Raw genomic sequence first — 20,510 nt, forward strand, 5'->3', positions numbered from 1 at the left:
TGCCAATGTGATGCATACGCCGAAACTTGCTGAGGCAGCAGCAGGCGACAATATTTACTGGTCAGTCACACGTCAGCTGCACGCTCACAGCGGCTCGTCAATCACCGCTGCAACACACTCTCGAGCAGTACACACACACACACAGCTCACTGAATAAAACCGACTCAAATGTGTCGTTCTTGAACTGAGTGCATCGAGATATGTATTAAAAATCGTTTTTTAATATTTTGGTTGAGTTTGTATGACACGATATATATATATATATATATATATATATTTATCTTTAACGAAAAAAAGAAAAAACTAAATCTAATACTAAAACTTATGACACTAACAAACGCGCTCGGGAAGCCAATTAAAACAAAAATAGTAGTTTTTAAAATATTTTGGTTGAGTTTGTACGACAAGATATATATATATTTTTAATCTTAAACGAAGAAAAGAAGAAAACTAAATCTAATACTAAAACGAATGAAACTAACAAACGCGCTCGGGAAACCAATTAAAACAAAATTTAAAAAACGGATATCAAAACGAAATAAAAACTAACGCTGCACCCGCACAAACGTCCCTAAATTTTAGCGTATTTCTCCGAATGCCATGCGTCAGCCAAGGAAAAAGGGATGATAAAAAAATAAATAAATAAATTAAAAAAAAAAAAAAACTCCACTTCCCGTTTCTACAACCTTGAGATTACCATCAGCTCCACTCAAAGACTCCACTGATGGAATCTCGACGGCACTTTTTCTTCTCGCTGATGTCCTCCAGCATGCTCCTGCGCTTTCAAGTGAAAAGGAAGCGCTGCCTCCTTTTCCCAGCGGAGGAAACGCACACATTCGACTTCACAGTGCAGCGTTGGCAAACTCAACCGCCAAAGTCAAATGGTCGCCTCCGCTAACCGTCCTGCGGTCAAGGTCACTGTGCCGGCGCATATGGCGGTTGCCGTCCATCACGTCGACTCTCGCTGACCTCGCTGTCACCTTTAGGTCGTTGACCCGCGTCGCCGGCGGGGGCGGGGGGGTTCCACGAATCAAATGTGAGAGTCACACTTGCGGGCTAAAAGCTCACAGCTTTTAAGGAGGACAGGACGCTAAATGGGCGGTGACAAGAGCAACCATTGGAAGGGTTGGGTAGTGTGCACGTTTGGCGGGTGCGCACACGCCTGCCGAAGGTGAAAATCTGCAACAAAGAGAGATGAAACAAACAAAAATATGTCAGTTTCACACCTGCCATGTGCTTTAAACAAATGTCATTTTAACAGTTTATTGGTTGTGGTAATTTTGTTTTCCAAAAACGTGCCGAGTTCAAATGTATTTTTTTTTGTCTTGTGAAATAAATCAATTAATTGTATTTGCTGCAAAACAACAACAAAAAAATTGTACAATCATTTGAAAAAAATAGAAAAAAAATTGGAGAAAATAAACTACATAAAGCGCACATTCGACTTTTTAACATTCATTTTTTATTAAATAATGGGGTGATGATAAGAAGAAGAAAAAAAAATCACATACACGTGAAACATTTTTTAATTTGGTTCATTAAATAAAAAACAATTCTCAAAAATGTGATTAAGATAAATAACACTGGTCAACAAATTATTTAATCAGAGATGCAGGTAAACATTTCTTGATGAATTTTTCGCACTTCTAAAAAATTTAAAAAATATATATATAAAGATTTAACAAATAATTGGATAAATACTATAGCGTAAATAATATAATAAATAATAGGAGAAAAAAACAATTGCACATTCTGTACAGATTTTTTTTTTTAATATTGGTGAAAAGTGTTATTTTTAGTTTATTAAATTGGTGAAATACGTAGTTTGTGGATAAAACAATAAAACCAATATTTTTTCCTGACATCTCTCATCACCTCTTCCGGTTGTTTATCAGCACCGTGCGTGTGCGCGTGTGCTTACTTATTTGTAAGGAAGCCTGGAGCGAAAGAAAAAAAAAAAGTTGCGCCGACTCGGGGCCACACATGAATAATTGAGCAGGGCAGGAGAGGAGAGAATGGCTTGTGCAATATTCATATGTCATATTGAGTGGACGGGCAGCCACTGGCCCAAAATCGCACAAAGGTGACGTCTGAGACTACTTTTAAATAAAAAAAACACATATGAAGGATGTTGATTTGAGGAGGAAAAATCACTTCAATTCAAATTGTGCTAATTTGTTGCTCTGCAATAATGACTTTTTTTTATTCTATATATCAAATCTTATATGAAAAGAATATTAACAATTTTGTCTTTTTTCCTAATGTGACTATTCTTTGACAGGTAATATGATTTAAGCAGGAAAAACGTTTTCTTTATAGTTTTATATATATATATATATTTTTTTTTTTTTATAAAATAATTCACAATGAATTCCTAAAAACTGACTTTTTGTGGGAAGTGAATTAAATGAAATGTAATGGAAAAAAAAAACCATTTTAGTCTTGTACTAAAGTTATAACTAATTTTTCAACTTGAGAAAAAAGGAACTGTTAAGTAGAAAATATGCAACAATTCTTGTTACATCTTTTGCAATTAACATATGTAAATTCAGTGAACGAAAAAAATTTTTAGTAATGACTTTTTTCATGTAATACAAGCTTTTCGTAAAAAAAAAAAAAAGTTTCCTCAAAATATTTTATTTTCATATATACAATATTTTTAGTTATGAATTTTTATTTTATTTTTTTTCCTTCAAATTTTTTTTAAGAAAAAATATTTTTAAAATGATTAAATGCAATAGTAAAAAAAATTCCCAAGTGTTTATAGTTATGAATTCCTGTAAAAAAAGCCAAACTTTTGCAGAAAACAATTCAAAGTGTTAGAATCGTGACGCATTGCGTGATAATAAACTACAAAAAAAAAAAAAAAGACTGTTATTGTGTAATTAAAGTAAAACTTTAAAACGCATCACGTAAAGTAGCTGCCAAAAATAACACGGAATTGCATACACACTTGCAAACAATCGACTTAAGTGTCACGCTTAAAAGAGCAAATCAGCCCTCGGCACACATTAACGACCACTTGATCCCGTCTTGTATTTTTTTAATCAGCATAAATGTCGTCATTGAAAAGCACAATTAAGCCCCAATGATGCTGCGCGATAGAAATGAACACGTTGCCTTGACAACCACATTGACCTCTTAATACACATGCAAACGCACACGTCCGGTTTGTCTATCATTGTCCTGCGAGGGGAATATCGGCGCTGATGCTGGCAACCTGTCCACGCGCTTCAGATGTGTGTGCGTGTGCGTGTGCCACACAGGTCTGTTGTTGTTGATAAGAACTGAGGGCTTATTCCTCCCTCGTTCTCTCTCACACGCACGCACGCGCACACACACACTGGTGTTAATGAGGCCTGGGCACCGAGGAAAAGCTTCGGCCCAAATCAGAAGAGCTCTTTATCAGCTAGCATGAGGCTGCAATGTTTTTGTATTGTGTGTGTGCGTGCGTGTGTGTGTGTGTGTGTGTGTGTGTGAGAGGATTTTCACCAAAAAAAGTGCCCTCGTGAGGACACATATTTACCCGTAGGTGGGTAGCCACAAATTGTACTCAAGTAAGCGAAGTGTAGTCCTCCAAATTACGACTTAAGAATAAATAAACGACTCGTGAGTTGCTTTATGACCATTCCGTTACACCAAAGTTAAGTTCGTATTTTGTGTCGCGAGCCGATTACTTGCGCACACACTTCAAATCGACCGGCGATGAAAGGTTAAAGGACAAGAATGTCGGCGTTGAATTTGCACCACTACGGCTTGATTGAGCAGCACTTCCATGACGAAGCCTCTCGATTACACGACCGTAGAGGATCCGTCAATGTGGCGCGTGCGGCGAACAGATCCATAAAACACACTCGTCGTGCACAGTCTGAGAGCATATGTTTGCTTTTGGGTGTTCGCGGTCATTACGGCACCCGTCGAACACACACGCACGCACAGAGCGAGAGTGTCCGTCGCGTTATCAAAGCAGCAGCTAGCTTATTACGCGGCCTCGGCACCACTCAATTATTCAGCTGGAGTCCACCGGGAGAGAGGAAGAGCACAGTGGCGCTGTGTGCGCTACTTTCAGCACTAAGTAGGCCAAAGTGGCGCACACAAACACACACGCAGCATGCTACATGGCACTAGCGCACATCTGGCCACGCGTGTGAGGAAAAAGCGCGTATGCGTTGTCATAACGGGATGTATTTTTTGTTTTACGATCCGTTGTTCGGTCCTTCAAAGCGAGCAAGGCCGGAAACCATGACAACAAGACGCGGCGTGTGCCCTAAGTGGGACGAAGGCGGCTCGCAGCAGGTGCGAGTTAAACGGAATCATGTCAAATATGAAAAGGTGACGTAATCAGCGGCAAACCCGGCAGGATTATTGTGTGAATGTATTCCAAGCTTAATCTCGCGTGCATCCCCACTAAGTAGCTGTAAGCGTATTCGCGCACCATCGGCTCATATTAACACCGGCGTGATAACAGACGGACGAATAAACAGCAGTCATCGTTTGTTTTTTTCCCCGCGTACTTTCTGGTTGACACGTCTAATACAGTCGCGTGACTTCCTTGATATCGATTCTTATTTTGCAAATGACATATGAGGAAAAGCGCAGCCATGCAAAGGAAAGACTGATGCAGACGGACGTTTTCTGTGCAATATATTTATTGCGCACTTATTTGTTGTGGGAGTTGACTTTTTAGATCTGCTGTATATACAATTTAAAATTAAAAAAATGTATATTTTTAGGAATTACAATAAAATAAAAAAATTTGATTATTATATGCAGAAAGCCCAAAAAACATTTGGTCATTATGGGGATCAAATTGAATTAATAAGGTGATGATTTAATGTAAAAATAAATAAATAAATAAATAAATAAATAATAATAATAACACCGAATAACAATTTGTTTGATTGGTCAAACTGAAAAGTAAAATTCAAAATATAAAAAAAATAATAATAAAATAAAGAAACATGCCAGAAAAAAAGCTAAATATATAAATAAATCTGTTAAAATTTGATGCTGTCCAGTGTTATTACTATATTATTATAATATATATATATATATATCATATATATTACTATAACTTTTTTGATTTTCAACAAAAGAAATATTCTAACATCCTTAACCTGTCATGCATCTAACATAAGTGTCCACAAAATAATTTAATATAAATGATGCAGTTTCAATTCAAAAAAAAAAAAAAAAGCATTAAATATTCATTCCCAATCTGTCACCCACGTGCCGCACGCTTAATTGTCGTGTGGTATCATTTTAACGCACACACGCACACTGTATAATGAATAAGAAAAGTTGCAGAGGTCAAAGTGCAGCCAGAGTGCATGATGGGACGCGGCGGGCGCCTCCCACACAGCAGCTGTGTCCTGCACACTCTCACAATACCTGAAAATAGCTGCCGGCGTTCCCGCCTCATTCCGCTCGTCCCGTGTGGGCGTCTAGAAAGAAGAAACACAAAATCGGAATAACAAGCGCACTTTTTTTTTTTTTGCTTTGTTTTTGGCCCTCCTCCCAAAATCAAATGTTTGATTTGAATGGAAATGACGGCAGCTCACCGTAAGACGGATGTTCTTTGGTTTCAACTGAGATGGATTCCACGTTGTCGTGGAAACTGGCTGCGCGTGTGCGTCACACCTGTACTTGAAAATTCTGGTGGTAATTTCACATTCATTTTATGTTTAAAGTCGCATTTGGATGGATCAGTTAAAAGTTAAAATAAAGTCAAATGACTCACCCGTTGAGGTTCTTTGGCCTTGAGGACGTTCCTTGAGAGCCTGACACGATGTCATTTATGTGTCATTTTGTCAGAAAAGTACAGAGAAGAGTTTAAACCTCTCTAAAATATATTAAAACAAGCCAATTTAATGTTTTTATCTTAATTTAAAAAAAAAAAAAGAACAAAAATGTTTGTCTTTTTTTTTTTTTTAATCTTTATTCATTCCACAACTTTCTTACAACTATAAGGAGCGAGCTGGAAAAGAAAGGGAAGGCAAAAAATGCTCAACTAATAAACACATTTTTCCCTGAATGTCAGACTTTTTTTTTTTTTTTTTTTTTTAAAGAAAGAGCTTTTCCTTCAGTTTCAGTCTTTGGTGTGAGAGGCTCCAATGACATATATCATCATCGCTCGACAATCATTGTTTTAAATGATGGCGCTTCAGGCTCAAGCCAATTTCGCGTTATGGCCTTTTTGCAGGCCGCCAGGCGAACATTGACAAGGTATCGATCGCCTTTGCACCGCTTCTTATAAAATTTCTCTCTCTCTCTTTCTCTCTCTCTCTCTCTCTCTCTCTCTCTCTCTCTCTCTCCCTCTCCCTCTCTCTCCCTCCCTCCCTCCCTCTCCCTCTCCCTCTCCCTCTCCCTCCCTCCCTTGTGGTGAATGTTTGCTTTTACGCTGGGATGAGGGTCGTCAGTAGTGCAGGAAATTTCCCGTAAGGGTCCCGTATCTATGTATTGCTGAGGAGCATCAGTACCGTTCTGGCGGCGGCGTCACAGGTGGCGCTCCAGCTCCGTCCAAAGCTTTATTGTCCGGCTGGGTCACGTCGGACGAAAACGATGGCGGTGATTGGGCGAGCAGAGCAGCGGGGGCCGCCACCCCGACGGGAAGGTGTTGAGGCGAGCGCGCGCCGCCCACGCCCGGTCGTGGTGGCGCCTTGGCGTCCTCCAGCAGCACGCGCACGCTTTTGGAGAAGACGGCACGGGGGTCGGTGGGCGGCAGGGCGGGACACACGCAGCGCTCTCTCAACTCCAGCGCCTACAATAACACACATGCATAAAAGAACCTGATTGATTTTAGAACAATTTCATGATATGTGGTGGATCGGAAATCCTTTAGCGGTCCGTGTTATGCTTCCAAGTTGACTTTTGAAGTCAATATTCTCAAGAAAAATGATGAAAAATTATTTTCATTCAATAACGTGAATATTAATAATATTATCTTTATTTTTTTAAGTGTTTGATGTGTTATCTTGTAACTTGCAGACACAGAAATTAATCGGGCTGATTTGATGATGATTGATGTAATTTCTAAATGTTACATAAAATACTTAAATGACTATTTTTTTTTAACCAACTGTTATACTTTTTTATATTATTGTCTGTTAAATAATTTATTAATTAAACATTACTTTTTTGAACATATTTAACATATTTATTGTGTAATATTTTTGTATTTTTTGGGTAAATTAAAATGCAATAAAAAATTTCAATCCACCATTTAATGTGTAAAAAAATATTGTATTTTGATTGAATTATTTTATTATTATTTTTTTGTTTTTTTTTGTTTGTCATTTTAGAGTTATTAAAAATGTGCTATAAACTAAGAATTGATGCTATTTTTATCTTACTTATCAATCCCTTTGACTTGATATTTTGATTTAGATTATTTGTTTCGTCAATTATTCTTCAATCAAGCTACTTTTTAATCTACCACTTCATCATTTACTTTGCCTAAATTGAATTCATCATCAAAAAGCAGACAAAGTTGAATTTTTGATGGACTGACCCGACTGCGCAGACGGCCGCCTAGCCGTATGCGGTCACTTCTTCCCACCAGCCTAGCACGAGACGACGCAGGCAAGCACAAATTTGCGTTGAGCCATCTGCTCGTCTTTGCCGCTCGGTGAGCCGACTCAAGGTTAAAACACACCCAAAACAAACGCACTCACACACAGAAATAATGACTGTGGATGCTGACGCTTCCACAGGAACTTCCGTCTAGCCTGCAGTTACGTCTGATTGAGTCGCTAAGCCACACAGCTCGCTTGCCTCCAGGATGTAAACTTAAGCAGATATCCTGGATTTTTTTTTTTTGTTGGTTTGGGGAGGGGGGAGGAAAAAAAAAAAAATAAAATGAAACAAAATAACCCAGTGAACCTTTTACCATCCTTCCAACCTCCCAAGCCTGCAGCAGGGAATAATATATCTCTCCAGCCGCTTCATTACCTCCTTGGAAAAACGTATGAAATGTGGAGGTCCTGCGTGTGGGCCTTCACTTTACTAAAACACGATGTGTGTGCGTGTGTGTAATTGTGTGTTTGTGTACTTGCGGCACGAGGCGGTCCAGTTGTGCCACGCGGTTCTTGTGCGACGGATGCGTGGACAGCCACTCGGGTAGGCTGGGCTCTCCACTCAGCTGCTCCCTGATCTCCATCTGCTGCCAGAAGACGGGCCCCGCACGCACGTCCGCACAAGCCTGAGCATGCACACACACACGCACACACCCCAACACGTGCCAAATGTTGTTATATTGGTCGCCTAATCGCTTTTTTTTAATCACTTCAAATTACCAGATTGATAAATTGTACCTATTAGATCGTGAGCTGTGATATCAAAATTGGTTACTTTGACAATAATGCCCCCTCGTGGCGCATTTTAAAATTACAGCGAATGAAGGAGCCGTCAAGATTTGTTCTAAATCTACTTTATCCATCCTGCCACCATCCGAGCTGCTTATCTTCACAGGGTCGTATTCAAAGAGGAAAAATGTAAAAGTTTTCTTGTATTTTTTTTTTTCACTTTTTCTTTTGAAATTCCTTGTTCAAGCATCCACTCATTTTATTTCTACTAAATTGCTTTGAATCAGTTTTAATCATTTATTTTATTTTATTATTGAATGTGTGTTATTTTATTATTTACGATGATCATCATTTTCAATTTAATTTATCATTCAAGGCGCAATCATGTAACTGTGTAGTATGTAAACATTCAATTCTTTGAGTTTTATGAAAAAATATTTATTCATTTTAATTTGATTAAATAAGGTGTCATCTATGTAATAATATAATTTGTAAACCTTTTTTGGGGGGGGATTCTGTAATCAAGTCAATGGGTTACCTTCGCCGCCAACTGCAGGCCGACCTGATCCGCCTCCGCTTCCAGCTTTCTGCTGTATGGACGGTTGAACATCAACTGCAGGGGGCGCCACACAGAGGGTCATGTGAGTTTAACTGAATGTTCTTCAGCATCTTTTCATGAAATATTGTCGAAGTAGTAGAATTTAGTAGTGTGTGTGTGTGTGTATTACATAATTGCTTCTACATGTAAATGTAAATAATCCCCGTCATATTTTCTCTCTTTTGTGACACTTTAGTAGCTTCAACGTGACAAACACTGTCACGGATTGCGTTCATTAACGCAATATTAATATTCCGATTAATACGCAGCGTCACCTGTGTGAGCTTGTCCTGGGCCCACTGACCCAGCAGCGCCAGGCTGTCGCGGGGACACACGGCCCAGATGGCGGCCAGCAAGACCACGGACAGGAGGTCCACCACGTGGGACAGGCTGGCCTGCTCCGCCTGAGGAAGGACAAGGAGATGGAAAAGATGGAGGTTGACGTGGCGGTCAGGTCAGAAGGAGAACGTGGCGGGATGGTGGGGGAAAAGAAGTGCAATTTACGCAGTCCAAGAGTGGAGGGAGTCGCTGAGCTAATCAGGTGTCCTGTGGCTGCTCATTGCCTTCATCTAATTACACGCCTCCTCCCAGCTTGAAACTCCCAAACGGCACGAGCTGATGGCCCACTTGTTCACGCCGCAACGAGAATGGACTTTTAACGAGGCCGTAAACACTCGCCGGCCGCAACCCCGCCACTGACTCAACATGAATGGGATGTTTTTCGCCGCTTCAAATGGCTTTTTAATGTGCTGAAGGTGGGAATCGTAATATGATTGGACTTCATTTAACAGTAAAAAATATTTGCAAAACAAACAATAAAATTAGCTTAAGGCACTTAAAAAACAACAACAACAAAAAAAAAAGCACTCGTCCTAACTGTGCTGGGTTGTGTGTTCATGTTCACAAATGCATTTTATTACCATTATGTGCGTTATTGAGATGTCAGCATTTAACTCATTGCCTACCATTGACGGCTAAACACGTCAAATATCCATTTATTTTTTTTCTCGGCTGGTGGTGAATGAGTTAAGATGTTTTTATATCGGCCATTTTATTAACCGCAATACAACACGCAAATTGCAATCATTATTTTATATTTATTATGATTATTATTTATATTTTTGTGCATTTAAGTGCTCTTTTCTTATTATTTTATAGATATTTAATTTGACCAAAATGTGTCAAAACGGCCTAAATTCATGTCAAATGCATTATTTGCATTCATAAGTGATTTTTTTCAGCTTTATACAACCAAGAATTTTAATTATATAAATTGATGAAGACGTTATATTTGTGATTCATTGTAAATTATTATTTTTAAATGATTAAATGTAAATAAGTTAAAATGTTTAAAGTTGTTTGATTTGCACTGAGGCTTTATTAAACTTTAATTAAAGGCGTGCTGAAATTGTATAAATTTAATTTAATTATAATTAATAATGGCAGCAGTTATTATTACTTTTTTTTAAAGCTTTATTAACCATGAACAAACAATTTTAACGCAGCTTGACCTTGTTTGTCAGAAGACCTTTTTTTTTTCTATTATTTGTATCTGTATATAAAATGTACAAAAAAAATCTAAAATATATTCAACGCCACCAAATAAAAAGAGTTTGGTTTGTTAATGCAAAGCTAAATGTGTTGGTAAATTTGAAAATTTTACTAAATCACTCTTTTCTAATCTGTCCAAAAAAGGTCAGCAAAATATTGGGAACAGCTTCACGTACAACACATACATAGCTTTCAAAACGCATCATTTTCGAATTCCACAAAAATCTACACGTACGATGAACACGTGCTGTATTTTTCCAATTTCTAACCTAACGTCATGACTTACGGCGTGTCCCAGCAGAGCATGAGCCATCTCGTGTCCCAGCACGATGGTGAGCTGGTGGACATCTGCCACAGCTTCCAGCATGCCGGTGAACATGAACACTTTGCCGTTCTGTGACAACAACGCAAAACACAAACGATGAGTTTAAATTGTTTTTTGGTTTTTTTGTGATGATGACGTGAAGTATGGTTGCTGACCGGGAGCACAAAAGCGTTGGTGTTGTCACTCTGCACCACGTGGACGCTCCAGTTCACGTCGGCCATTTCGGGGACGTCCTGGTTGCGCTTGGCCAGGTGCTGTACCACCTGCTCAACCACATGGTGACGAACGTCGCTCTCGGGGAGCAGAAGCTTGCCAAACTCCTCCATGTACTGCACAGAGGAAGTGATCCGGCGTCAACAAACATGTCCTCGCTTGTTAAATTGAATCTTTTTTTTTTGTGTGTGTGTATTTAAACTTAAATGAAAGAGGTTTTGAGGGGTTGCTTTAATGAATTCAAACCTGTATTTTATTCTTTACATTTATTAAATAATTCTAGATTTTTTTACATTTAAAAAAAAATTCACCTCACCGCCTCTGAAGTGAAGGTTGCCAGCTCCATGTAGTTCTGCCTGCTGAACACCAAGAGACGTGTGCGGCCAGTCACCGGCGACTGGTCCAGGTGTGTCAAGAGGAGGAGGGCTGCGATTGCGGCGGCCGTGCTCGCCGCCGCCACCAGCCGCCAGCGCCGCTGCCATGCCCACTGGCGGAAGAGCTGACGCCGGTTGTCAGGCAGCGCCACCCACCATTTCCTCAGACTCCTGCAGTGAGACGTCAAGTCGGAAGATACTCATGTATCGTTTTATATTTTATTCTTCTTAATTAGATACGATGTAATTATAGTACAAAAAGAATCTTGTAATTTCCAGCAGTGATCAAGTGGATAGTTTTCTATTTTTTTTAAATAATGATTTAGCTGATATAATTTCCATGAGGACCATTCAATAAACATTTTAGGAAAAGTAATTCTTGTAATTTCTGCAGACATTTACTGAGTTTAAAACGTAAGAATTTTGAAGTGTTTCCAAAACAGGATAACTCTAGATTATCCGATTAGGGAAAAAGGTATAAAAGTCCAAAGACTAATTTTGCAATTTCCGTTATTAATTTTCTCGGTATGATTCTGCAGTCGTTTTCTGGTCTTAAAAAAAAGGCTAAATGTCAAAATACATCGGCTATACAAAGTCTTCACACCCATGTCCCAACGTACGCTTTTTGTGATATAGAAACCTGAGACCACGTTAATAATTAATTTCAAAACATTTTACCATTACTGTCACCTATAACCTGCATAACAAAAAAAAAATAATAATAGACCGTGTTGCAAAAGTTTGCACACCCTCATATCTCAAGATATGTCTGTGATTAACCCCTAATAAAGTTCAGCTGTTCTCACGGAATATATATTCTGCATTTAATTATTAGACATCGTTTTTCCCACCTTAGAGCATTCTATGCATTACTGCAGTTTCAACAAAGACCCTAAAATATTCTTTTCATGTCTCTGGTTTTAGATATCAATTTGTGATATTAAGCATGGTAGCTGCGCTCCTCTCCTACCTTCCCAGTATGATTGCCATGATCTTTTGGACAGGCTTGAGCACAATCCAGATAAGAGGAGCGGGTAACGCCTTCACCCGGCTCGAGGTACGAAACTGAGCCCCACATGATGGAACCTGAAGACGGGACGGAGTTTTGGACAAGACAGTCACGGTGGTTCCGCGTGGGACAAGGACGGGTCCACCGGCCCGAGGGAGGCTGTATTGAAGCCGGTGAGGAGCTCGCAATGAGCGCGTGGAGAAGGAGTGAGGGCACCCGTGGAGGTGTCGCGTCAGCTGAGACAGGGGAAGACCTCTTAATAAGGGAAACATCATGGAGGTCTTCACTGGCTGTCAATGTCACGCGAGTTCCGTGTAACCTTGGTTACATTTAACAAAGTTTCGGTAGAAAACATGTTTTGATGTCATTAAACTAAAAATGCGTTGAATTTAAACGTATGCGAAGAGAATTGTAACTTAACTTTGCCTGTCTGACATTTGTTCCATCCCGCGAAATAAGCCCCCGGAAACAAAGCCGGAAGAAATGTTTAAAGTGACCACTACCGTTAAAATATATATATAATTTTAATATGTGTTTTTATTCCTCTTCCGGACATTAAATTAGCAGTAATGTTAACTATAATAAATACTACAACTTTATAAAAGCTGTAAATTAACCCTACAAGCCCCCGGAAGCAAGCCCGTTGCTTAAAGATTCGAGTAGAAACAAAAGTACCGAATTGAAAGTTCCAGTAAAGTGAAATTTTATTTTAATACTGTTAAATCGCATGTTTTTACAATGTCTGTAATTGTAATTACAGCATTTATTTTCACGTGAGTACGTGTAAGAACTAATATTAAAATATAAATACTGAATATTCTATGACTATATTAATCAACAAGAGCAGAATAATACCATATGCGTACGTACAGTATGTTAGCTAGTTATCGGCAGTCATTTTAATTATTCCGATTAGTACAAGTAAAAAAATAATACAATTGGTACCTCTAACAATAGAAATGTTGCTGCAAGAAAAAGATGAAAAATGGCAGTTTATTGTATTACTTGATAAAAATATACAGTCATAACATTTAATAATAAATGCAAGTAAACAGTTTGTGTAAGCAAAAATACAGTCGTAACATACTTAACAAAATGCAACGAAACAGTTTATGCATTCATTCATGCATTCAGTGTGGTTCCTTCGAGTGCCTTGGCCACCAGGGGGCAGTATTTTACATGCACGTGTAGACACATGAAGAAAGTGGTCAAAACTACTCAGTAAACTGCAGTAATTGTCATTTTTCACAAAGAATAAAGAATATCTGACCGTGGGTAATGTGAGATTATATGTCTACACGTGTTTCTTCAAATATCTTTTATTTAGAGGGTTATAACAGTGTGACATCTTTGCAATTTATTAGCCCTTTTTTTGCATCGTTTATTAGCATTAAGCCAGGAAAATTTCACAAGGAAAAGAAAGTTGCGTTGTTGTTTACATACACAATGTATGAGTCGCTCTGTGTTCTATACATTTTAACAGTAAACTAAACATGCATGTAAAATAAGCATACACACTTGATATTTTACTGCCACCATTTTCCCACTCTGAGATTTTTTTTTTTTAATTCGTAAGTGGGCTCCCTTGAAATTTGACAGACCACTGTGTATACAAATAGGCAAATTTTTCTTCCATAGAGTCTGCATATTTTATGTACAGTATGTTTTTAAAACTTCACTGGAAATATATTTGTATAATATAATACTAAAAAAAACTACAAACGTAGCATTCTAGATGCAATCATATCAGAGTAAATAGTCATGTCCAGTGGACAGCACAGAGCCCAGCTGTAGTACGGTTCTTGAGTGCGTGTCACCTCCCGAATCCTCCTCGACATCTCCCGAACTCACGGGTGCGGGCGAGTCACTTGACGAGTTGGCCTCCTGGCGCTCGCCTTCACCGGGCTGCTGGGCGATGAAGTCGGAAAGGAAGAGCGCGTGGATTTGAGTGAGGAAGGCTTCTCCCTCCTCGTCCTCGTCGGGCAGCGGCTCAAGGTACCTGGCCAGCGATGACAGCATCTGAACGTCGGACAGACAGAAAGTGGTGGGGGGAAAAAAATGGTACATTATCCTTTTAAGATGATGTTTGATTGATGGATGTGTGTGCTGTTACCTTTTCCAGACAGGTGAGGTGGGAGTCCCTCCGGAAAAATCGCTCCATGTGCACACTCCTAGAAAGAAAATGTGGGAAATACACTAAGGTGATTCGATTCAATATGAATGAACTTGTCAGTACTGTAAATGTGACATTTGCTTCCGGACTATCTATTATGAATTAATCGGTTGAGCGGTACTTCAAACCATAATGGTGTTGGATTTCTCACCCTGGTGTTTGGGAATACTTTTGGATGATCCACAGGGCTCGTCTTAAAGTCTGATCCCAGTCTGGGATGTCCTGTGATGGCAGGAAGTCAAATTTGTAGGGAAGCTCTGGGAAACAAACGTAAAATGTTACGCATGTTCATTGACAAATATCTTATGCACTTATTTAAAAAAATATTAATAATATATCAATTTTATATATATATATATATATATATATATATATATAATTTATATATTATTATTTTTTTTTTAAATACAGTACTACCTATTAATCCCAGCAGAACACACAATATTATGTTTACAGAAAAAAAGTCATATTTAAAAATTATACACCTTTATGCTGGTAAAATTAACATTTATATAGTGAAATATTATGAAGTAATTCTTTTCTCTCCCCGAAAGTCAGAGTATTGGAAAACTTTTTATTTAATAATAAATGTATTCATGTGAAATGAATTAATCAATATCTTAATATTCCATGTTTTTCACGTCATGTTCATTCCAAAAAACACTCTTTGTACTGCTCATTGATATTTTTTTGCTTACAATATATGTTTTATAGTATTAAAATTTCATTCAAATTCATGCAAATAGAATTTGTCTCTCGTGGTATTAACTTATTACTCAACTCAACTGTATTTCAAAAGCACTTTAAGACAACCGACGCTGTACACTACTTCTTTTATCATGATACAACATTTTTTTTTTCTCCCAACGTGACATTTTCTTGTCGACATACTTTGCGGTGCCGGGGCCTCCTGGCTCTCCTTGACCAACAAGCAGGTGGTTTGGGAATGCGGGGAGGGATTGGCCGGGTCGTACGGGCTCACTATCATCCCGATAAAGGGAGCGCCGCCGCGGGAGAAATAACTCTAAAAACAAAATAGAAAAATTGAATAAGCAAGTACTCATAAATGTGCGGGCCAACTTTTGTTTCACGTCACCTGGAACTGGTCCTGCGTGTTGATGTCGCGCACGGACGGGTTTGGGTTGAAGGACGGGTGGGAGTGGTACCAACCCACCACGCTGAAGCCCAGAGAGGAGAGCACGTCGCAGGCCTGCGTCTGAGATAGAGGGTCCATCTCGCACTGGAGCCCCGTGCTCACACTGTTGCACGGCTCTGCGGCACAGATCTGCATCGCACACACACACACAGAAACACGGGTATAGTAGATGGCCGTCAAGTAGTCATGACATCTGTGGTCATATTTAATAACTTAGCCCCACCTTCAACACTTTCTCCTCCTCGTTGAAAGTTCCTCCAAGCAGACCGATCACCTCGCCTCGAGACACGTGAGCATGCTGACCGGCAGTTAAAAAAAAATCATTACATTCGTTTCATTTAGAACACTAAGCATTTTCTGTTCGCAAATTATAGTATTTCTTTGTGTAATTAAAAAAAAGGTTTCATAAGAGGGTGTTATGCTTCTGATTTACAACTTTATTTTTGTAAAATGACTATTTTTGTCTCACCAATTTTATTTTCCTTTTAATATTAGGAACAGTAAGAAAAAAAGTTGTAATATAAATATTAAAAAAAGAAAAGTTTTTGTGGGCGTAAATTCTCTACTTATGTGAAAAAGAAATTCACAATTTTACAAAAAAAATGTTGGTTTCTTTATAAGAAAAAAAAAGAAATTTGACAAAAAATGAAGTTGGATTATTATGAGGGAAAATAATTTTTAAAGCACAAAATGATCATATAACATTTTCTCCATCATAATATTACGACTTTTCCAACATTTTTTTTTCTTGTAAAAGGTAATAAATCTTTCACTTTCACACTATTTTAATATCATTTAATTCTTGGAGAACTACCATTATTCCTATTTTATATATTTTTTTAAATTACTCTTTTGAAGTCCCTCATAATCTTATTACTTTAATTTTGTAATATTACAAATTTGAACTTGTAAAATCAAATTATTTCTTTGAAACAATTTCCTCATATTAAGCAATAATTCCCACAACATTGCATTTTTTTTAACATGACAATTATTTATTTCAAATGACATGCCGTTTGCGTGAACGTGTGCTCACCATGTCCATAATCAGCAGCGTCTCAGCACACACGATGACTTGGAACGGTTCCTGAAAAATCCCGACACTTTCAAACGGTGCTTCGAAGGATACCACATGATGAAAGAGCGTTCCTGTTTCAATATGAGTTCTTAAATGAGATTCTGGTCGGCGGTAGTCACCGACCTGCGCATCCTCTCCAAACGACCGACATGGAATGAGCTGGAAGGGATCAAGGGACCTAAAAACAAGTCGCGAGCAACATGGACGCTGAGTGTTCGCAAACACAAAGGATGACGTTTGGAGATGCGTGTGTGTGTCATATGGACATCGCTCACCCTCTGTGTTTGGACATTTTGCAGGCTTTGGGCCGCTCTCTATGCATGGCCAGCTCCCCGGCGCTAAGATGCTAACAACAACAAAGATGAAGATGTGTACCAGTGTCACGAAATGATGCTAGCTTTGTACTGTATTGAGGTGCGTGTGAGTCCACACCTCATATGTTTGTCCCTCCAAGTCTTTGGCGTCGCACCAGTTTCCCCACGTGTCCCTCACGCGCCGCTTCCTGGTCCGCTGCCGACAAACAGCCAGGAAATTTATATATATATAATATTTAAATAATTTATAGACAAAATAACTAAAGACAAAAAAAAAAAAAAAAACAAGCCGAGTGGCCCTCAACCCCACAAAGGACTACAAAAATGGCCACCCTACCATACTCTGCAGCCTCTGGGCCAGTTGGTAGGCCTCCCGCACATCTTTGCCCTCCTTCTGCTTCGTGCGGTCCGCCACCCGGGGCCGATTGTAGACAGCTTGCTCTGAGAAATCAGAAAAATGAGGATGAAATCAATATGTAAATCAATGTGAAGAAAGTGTCGCAGGTTTGTACCGCAGTTGAAGTTGATGGCGCCGACGAGCTCCAAGTACGTGTGTATCCTCCCGATGCAGTTGACGTCGCCGCAGTTCTTCAAGCCGGGCCGCACCGATGTCTTGTTCAGGTATTTGGGTTTGCTCTTCAGCCTGCCAACCCACCACAACGGCGTTAGCATTCCACGCACTCCTGTTGTGCGCTACGTACTTTAGCGTTTTTGTTTTCGTGCTTCACCATTGGTCCAGGATGTAGTTGCGGATCTTCAGGTATCGCTCAGGCGTCTTGGAAGGCCGTCCCTCAAAGAACTCCGGGATGGCTTGCTTCTCGTCCTCGCTGATGCACCCCACGTCCAATTCCACTTCCTGCTCCGGCGCTTTCAGCTCCTCTTCCTCCTCCTCGTCCTCCTCCTGATCTTCGTCCTGTCTGTCAGCCTCTGCAGCTTCCCCGTCCGCTTCTTCCTCCGCTTGCTCGGAGGCTGTAGACGCTTCAGCTTCCGCCTCTCGCTCGTCGGCGAGCTCCTCCGAGAGGCCGTGCGGAGGTCCGGGCGGAGACTCTGGCTGACGCTCGGCCCCGCGCTCGCCGCCGAGGTCGTCGGTGATATCCACGTCCTCTTCTTCGTCCTCATCTAGTCTCTCCATGCGCACCGTGTTGCCGGCGCTGAGCTGAGCGGGTGGCGATGGCGGCGCGGCGCCTGCGGAGGGAGCCGCCACTCCCGACGCCAGCTTGGCTTGCTGGTTGGCGAAATAGCAAACATGGGATTGGTCGGTGTCATTTTGTGGCGAGAAATTACACAAATAAAATGCTGAATATATTTCGATGTGAAATATATTATAAAATATTTTAAGATTAATTTTAAGTTTTAAATCAAATTAAAAAAAAATAAATAATAATGTCATTCCAAAAGCAAACTCATAAATATACACTTGAGTATTTCTATGGATAAAAAGATTACAAAGAAGTTGAAAGTTGGGCCTATTTTTGAGTCATTCTTTTGAATAATTCATGATATGGAATTATTCTGCAAAATTGTCTTGGATTAGTTTAAATGTAAGGCATGACTCATACGCTTGGGATGACTAATATTTAAATGAATAGTTACGATTAATACTCCAATGCAGTCATTTGCAGTGAAATGAAATGACTCACCTTGCGTTTCAAATACTGTCTGGCGTAGCTCTTGACCTGAAAGACGCTGCGGCTGCCCACCAACTTGGCAATTTTGGTCCACCTTCGCCCAAACTGCACCTACACGCCAACAAGACAGCTGACATATTTGTACTTTCATGACTTGATGATGATGATTTTTAAAAACCTACCAGCCCCTCTTCAAACAGCTCTTTCTCCTGTTTGGACCATCGGGATGAGGAAGAGGAGGAAGAGGTGGTCTTAGCTGGAGACCTGAACAGAAAGTCAGCATGTTTGAAGGATGGATAGATTTTTTTTTTTTAATTATTTCTATAAAAATGTGAAATTGAGCAACCAAGTAAATCTTTTTTGTGATATGCTATCTGTTTTGAAATGCACTGGACTTACTTCTTCACTTTCGGTTTGTTGTTCGCATCGATGGGCCAAATATGGTTAGGAATCGCCTGGCCTTTCAGATAGTATCTAAAAGTAGTTTAGGTCAAAAAAGGATAACCAAGAATTGCCTCAAAAGCTGCTAAACGAAGCACAGGCATAGGGCAATAGGCGTGATGCAGTCATGGCCAGGAGGGGGGGAAAGGATACTGCTCCTCCAGTAACATTCTGTGGATGGCTTCTCGATTTTCATTGCTGATGGAGGTGTCCAACTCCCAGGGCTGAATCGCAAACACATATTGTCAACGTGAGCAGATTCGGGACACATGAAAGAGCAAAATGCGGTTATTTATGGTGTGATAGCTAGGTTGATTACCAAAATCCCCACGTTGCTCTTCCAGGCAGATTGCTCCTGAACTAACCTTCTTGCATCTTGCTCACTGTAATAGAAACAACACATGTTCAGAATCATTCACTAGTCCCTAATTTGGACACTATACTACACTATAACACGCATACTACCCATTCGAATTAAACTACAAAATGGCAACGTAACTATATACAGAACACGATATAGTTTATTGCGAGTGATTTCAAACACAGCCATTTTTTCATTTAACACTGAATGAGCATTCAGGTTTATGACAGAAGCCTGACAGCCTTAACACAACTATGCTCAGCTTTAGCTGAGCTCGTTTAACGGAAAATACGCAACCAGGACTACAGGAATTTAAGTATGAGACAGCTCGTGAAATAAGAAAGCCATAATAATCGAGAATTACGACAACTAAAGAGGTCATTACCCGATATTAACATCGAACTCTTCTCCCTCGATGTCAACATCTATCTCGTCCTCCATCTTGAACGTAAACAACCAGGAGGTGACCGGAAGTGACAGCGACATCCTCTGGCTGGAGTGACGAACTTTGCCATGAAATCATTAAAAGTCGCTTCAACTACGTGCGTAGTTTACAGGGTTTTGATAATTACGACAATATTTGTTAAAAGCAAAATATTTGTGACCCCACAAATGCTTTAATAAACACAATATACCGCGTTACGTTGCCTAGACGACAACACGGATGTGAGAGCGACACCGTGTGGCCGGAGGGACGAATACAGTAAGTATGGGACGAGGCTGCGTTCGCCTCCAACGCCTTTACGTCCTGGCTCGGGTTTCTTTGTCGCCGTATTCGTTACTGCGTTATAAACCGAAAAGCATCTAATTTGTGTTACCGCTTATATTCTATTTTAAACAAATAAACTATTAAAAACACGAATATTTCCATTTAAATATGTGCAGAGGGGTCAGTAAACTAATAAGCTGAATTATGCACCAGCCAAGATTAGAATTAGAAATCTAAAAATAAAACCTCAGAAGAAATGCTTGGAAAAAAGCCCCAA

At 39.6% G+C, this 20,510-nt stretch overlaps 2 protein-coding genes across 5 annotated transcripts; both read right to left on the reverse strand.

Annotated features, from left to right (window-relative positions):
- Nucleotides 1-672: 672 nt before the first annotated feature.
- On the reverse strand, nt 673-12,830 carry oma1 (OMA1 zinc metallopeptidase). Of its 4 annotated transcripts, none has more exons than XM_088313486.1 (12): nt 12,335-12,830; nt 11,307-11,535; nt 10,933-11,106; nt 10,739-10,846; nt 9,177-9,305; nt 8,842-8,916; nt 8,051-8,200; nt 6,480-6,760; nt 5,741-5,780; nt 5,562-5,655; nt 5,392-5,444; nt 673-1,162 (listed from the first exon to the last, which is right to left on the reverse strand). In XM_088313486.1, exons 1-10 carry the CDS (start codon nt 12,646-12,648, stop codon nt 5,635-5,637), a joined length of 1,521 nt encoding a protein of 506 aa, XP_088169612.1. In that variant the 5' UTR covers nt 12,649-12,830; the 3' UTR covers nt 673-1,162; nt 5,392-5,444; nt 5,562-5,634. The 4 variants fall into 4 exon arrangements, with proteins under 4 accessions (XP_088169612.1, XP_088169611.1, XP_088169610.1 ...); XM_088313485.1 differs by having other exon boundaries at nt 673-1,179; XM_088313484.1 differs by having other exon boundaries at nt 673-1,179; nt 5,562-5,780.
- Nucleotides 12,831-13,676: 846 nt separating this feature from the next.
- On the reverse strand, nt 13,677-20,009 carry mysm1 (Myb-like, SWIRM and MPN domains 1). The gene is made up of 19 exons (XM_088313186.1): nt 19,910-20,009; nt 19,483-19,546; nt 19,317-19,387; nt 19,122-19,196; nt 18,905-18,986; nt 18,735-18,833; nt 17,823-18,319; nt 17,607-17,737; nt 17,432-17,535; nt 17,213-17,290; nt 17,056-17,126; nt 16,904-16,958; nt 16,739-16,789; nt 15,926-16,000; nt 15,643-15,831; nt 15,438-15,570; nt 14,698-14,803; nt 14,487-14,544; nt 13,677-14,392 (listed from the first exon to the last, which is right to left on the reverse strand). Exons 1-19 carry the CDS (start codon nt 19,963-19,965, stop codon nt 14,120-14,122), a joined length of 2,268 nt encoding a protein of 755 aa, XP_088169312.1. The 5' UTR covers nt 19,966-20,009; the 3' UTR covers nt 13,677-14,119.
- Between the last annotated feature and the right edge of the window lie 501 nt (nt 20,010-20,510).

This window comes from Idiotropiscis lumnitzeri, chromosome 13 (genome assembly GCF_059441095.1).
Source record: "Idiotropiscis lumnitzeri isolate Australia: NSW breed Sydney's pygmy pipehorse chromosome 13, RoL_Ilum_1.0, whole genome shotgun sequence".
Taxonomy (NCBI): domain Eukaryota; kingdom Metazoa; phylum Chordata; class Actinopteri; order Syngnathiformes; family Syngnathidae; genus Idiotropiscis; species Idiotropiscis lumnitzeri.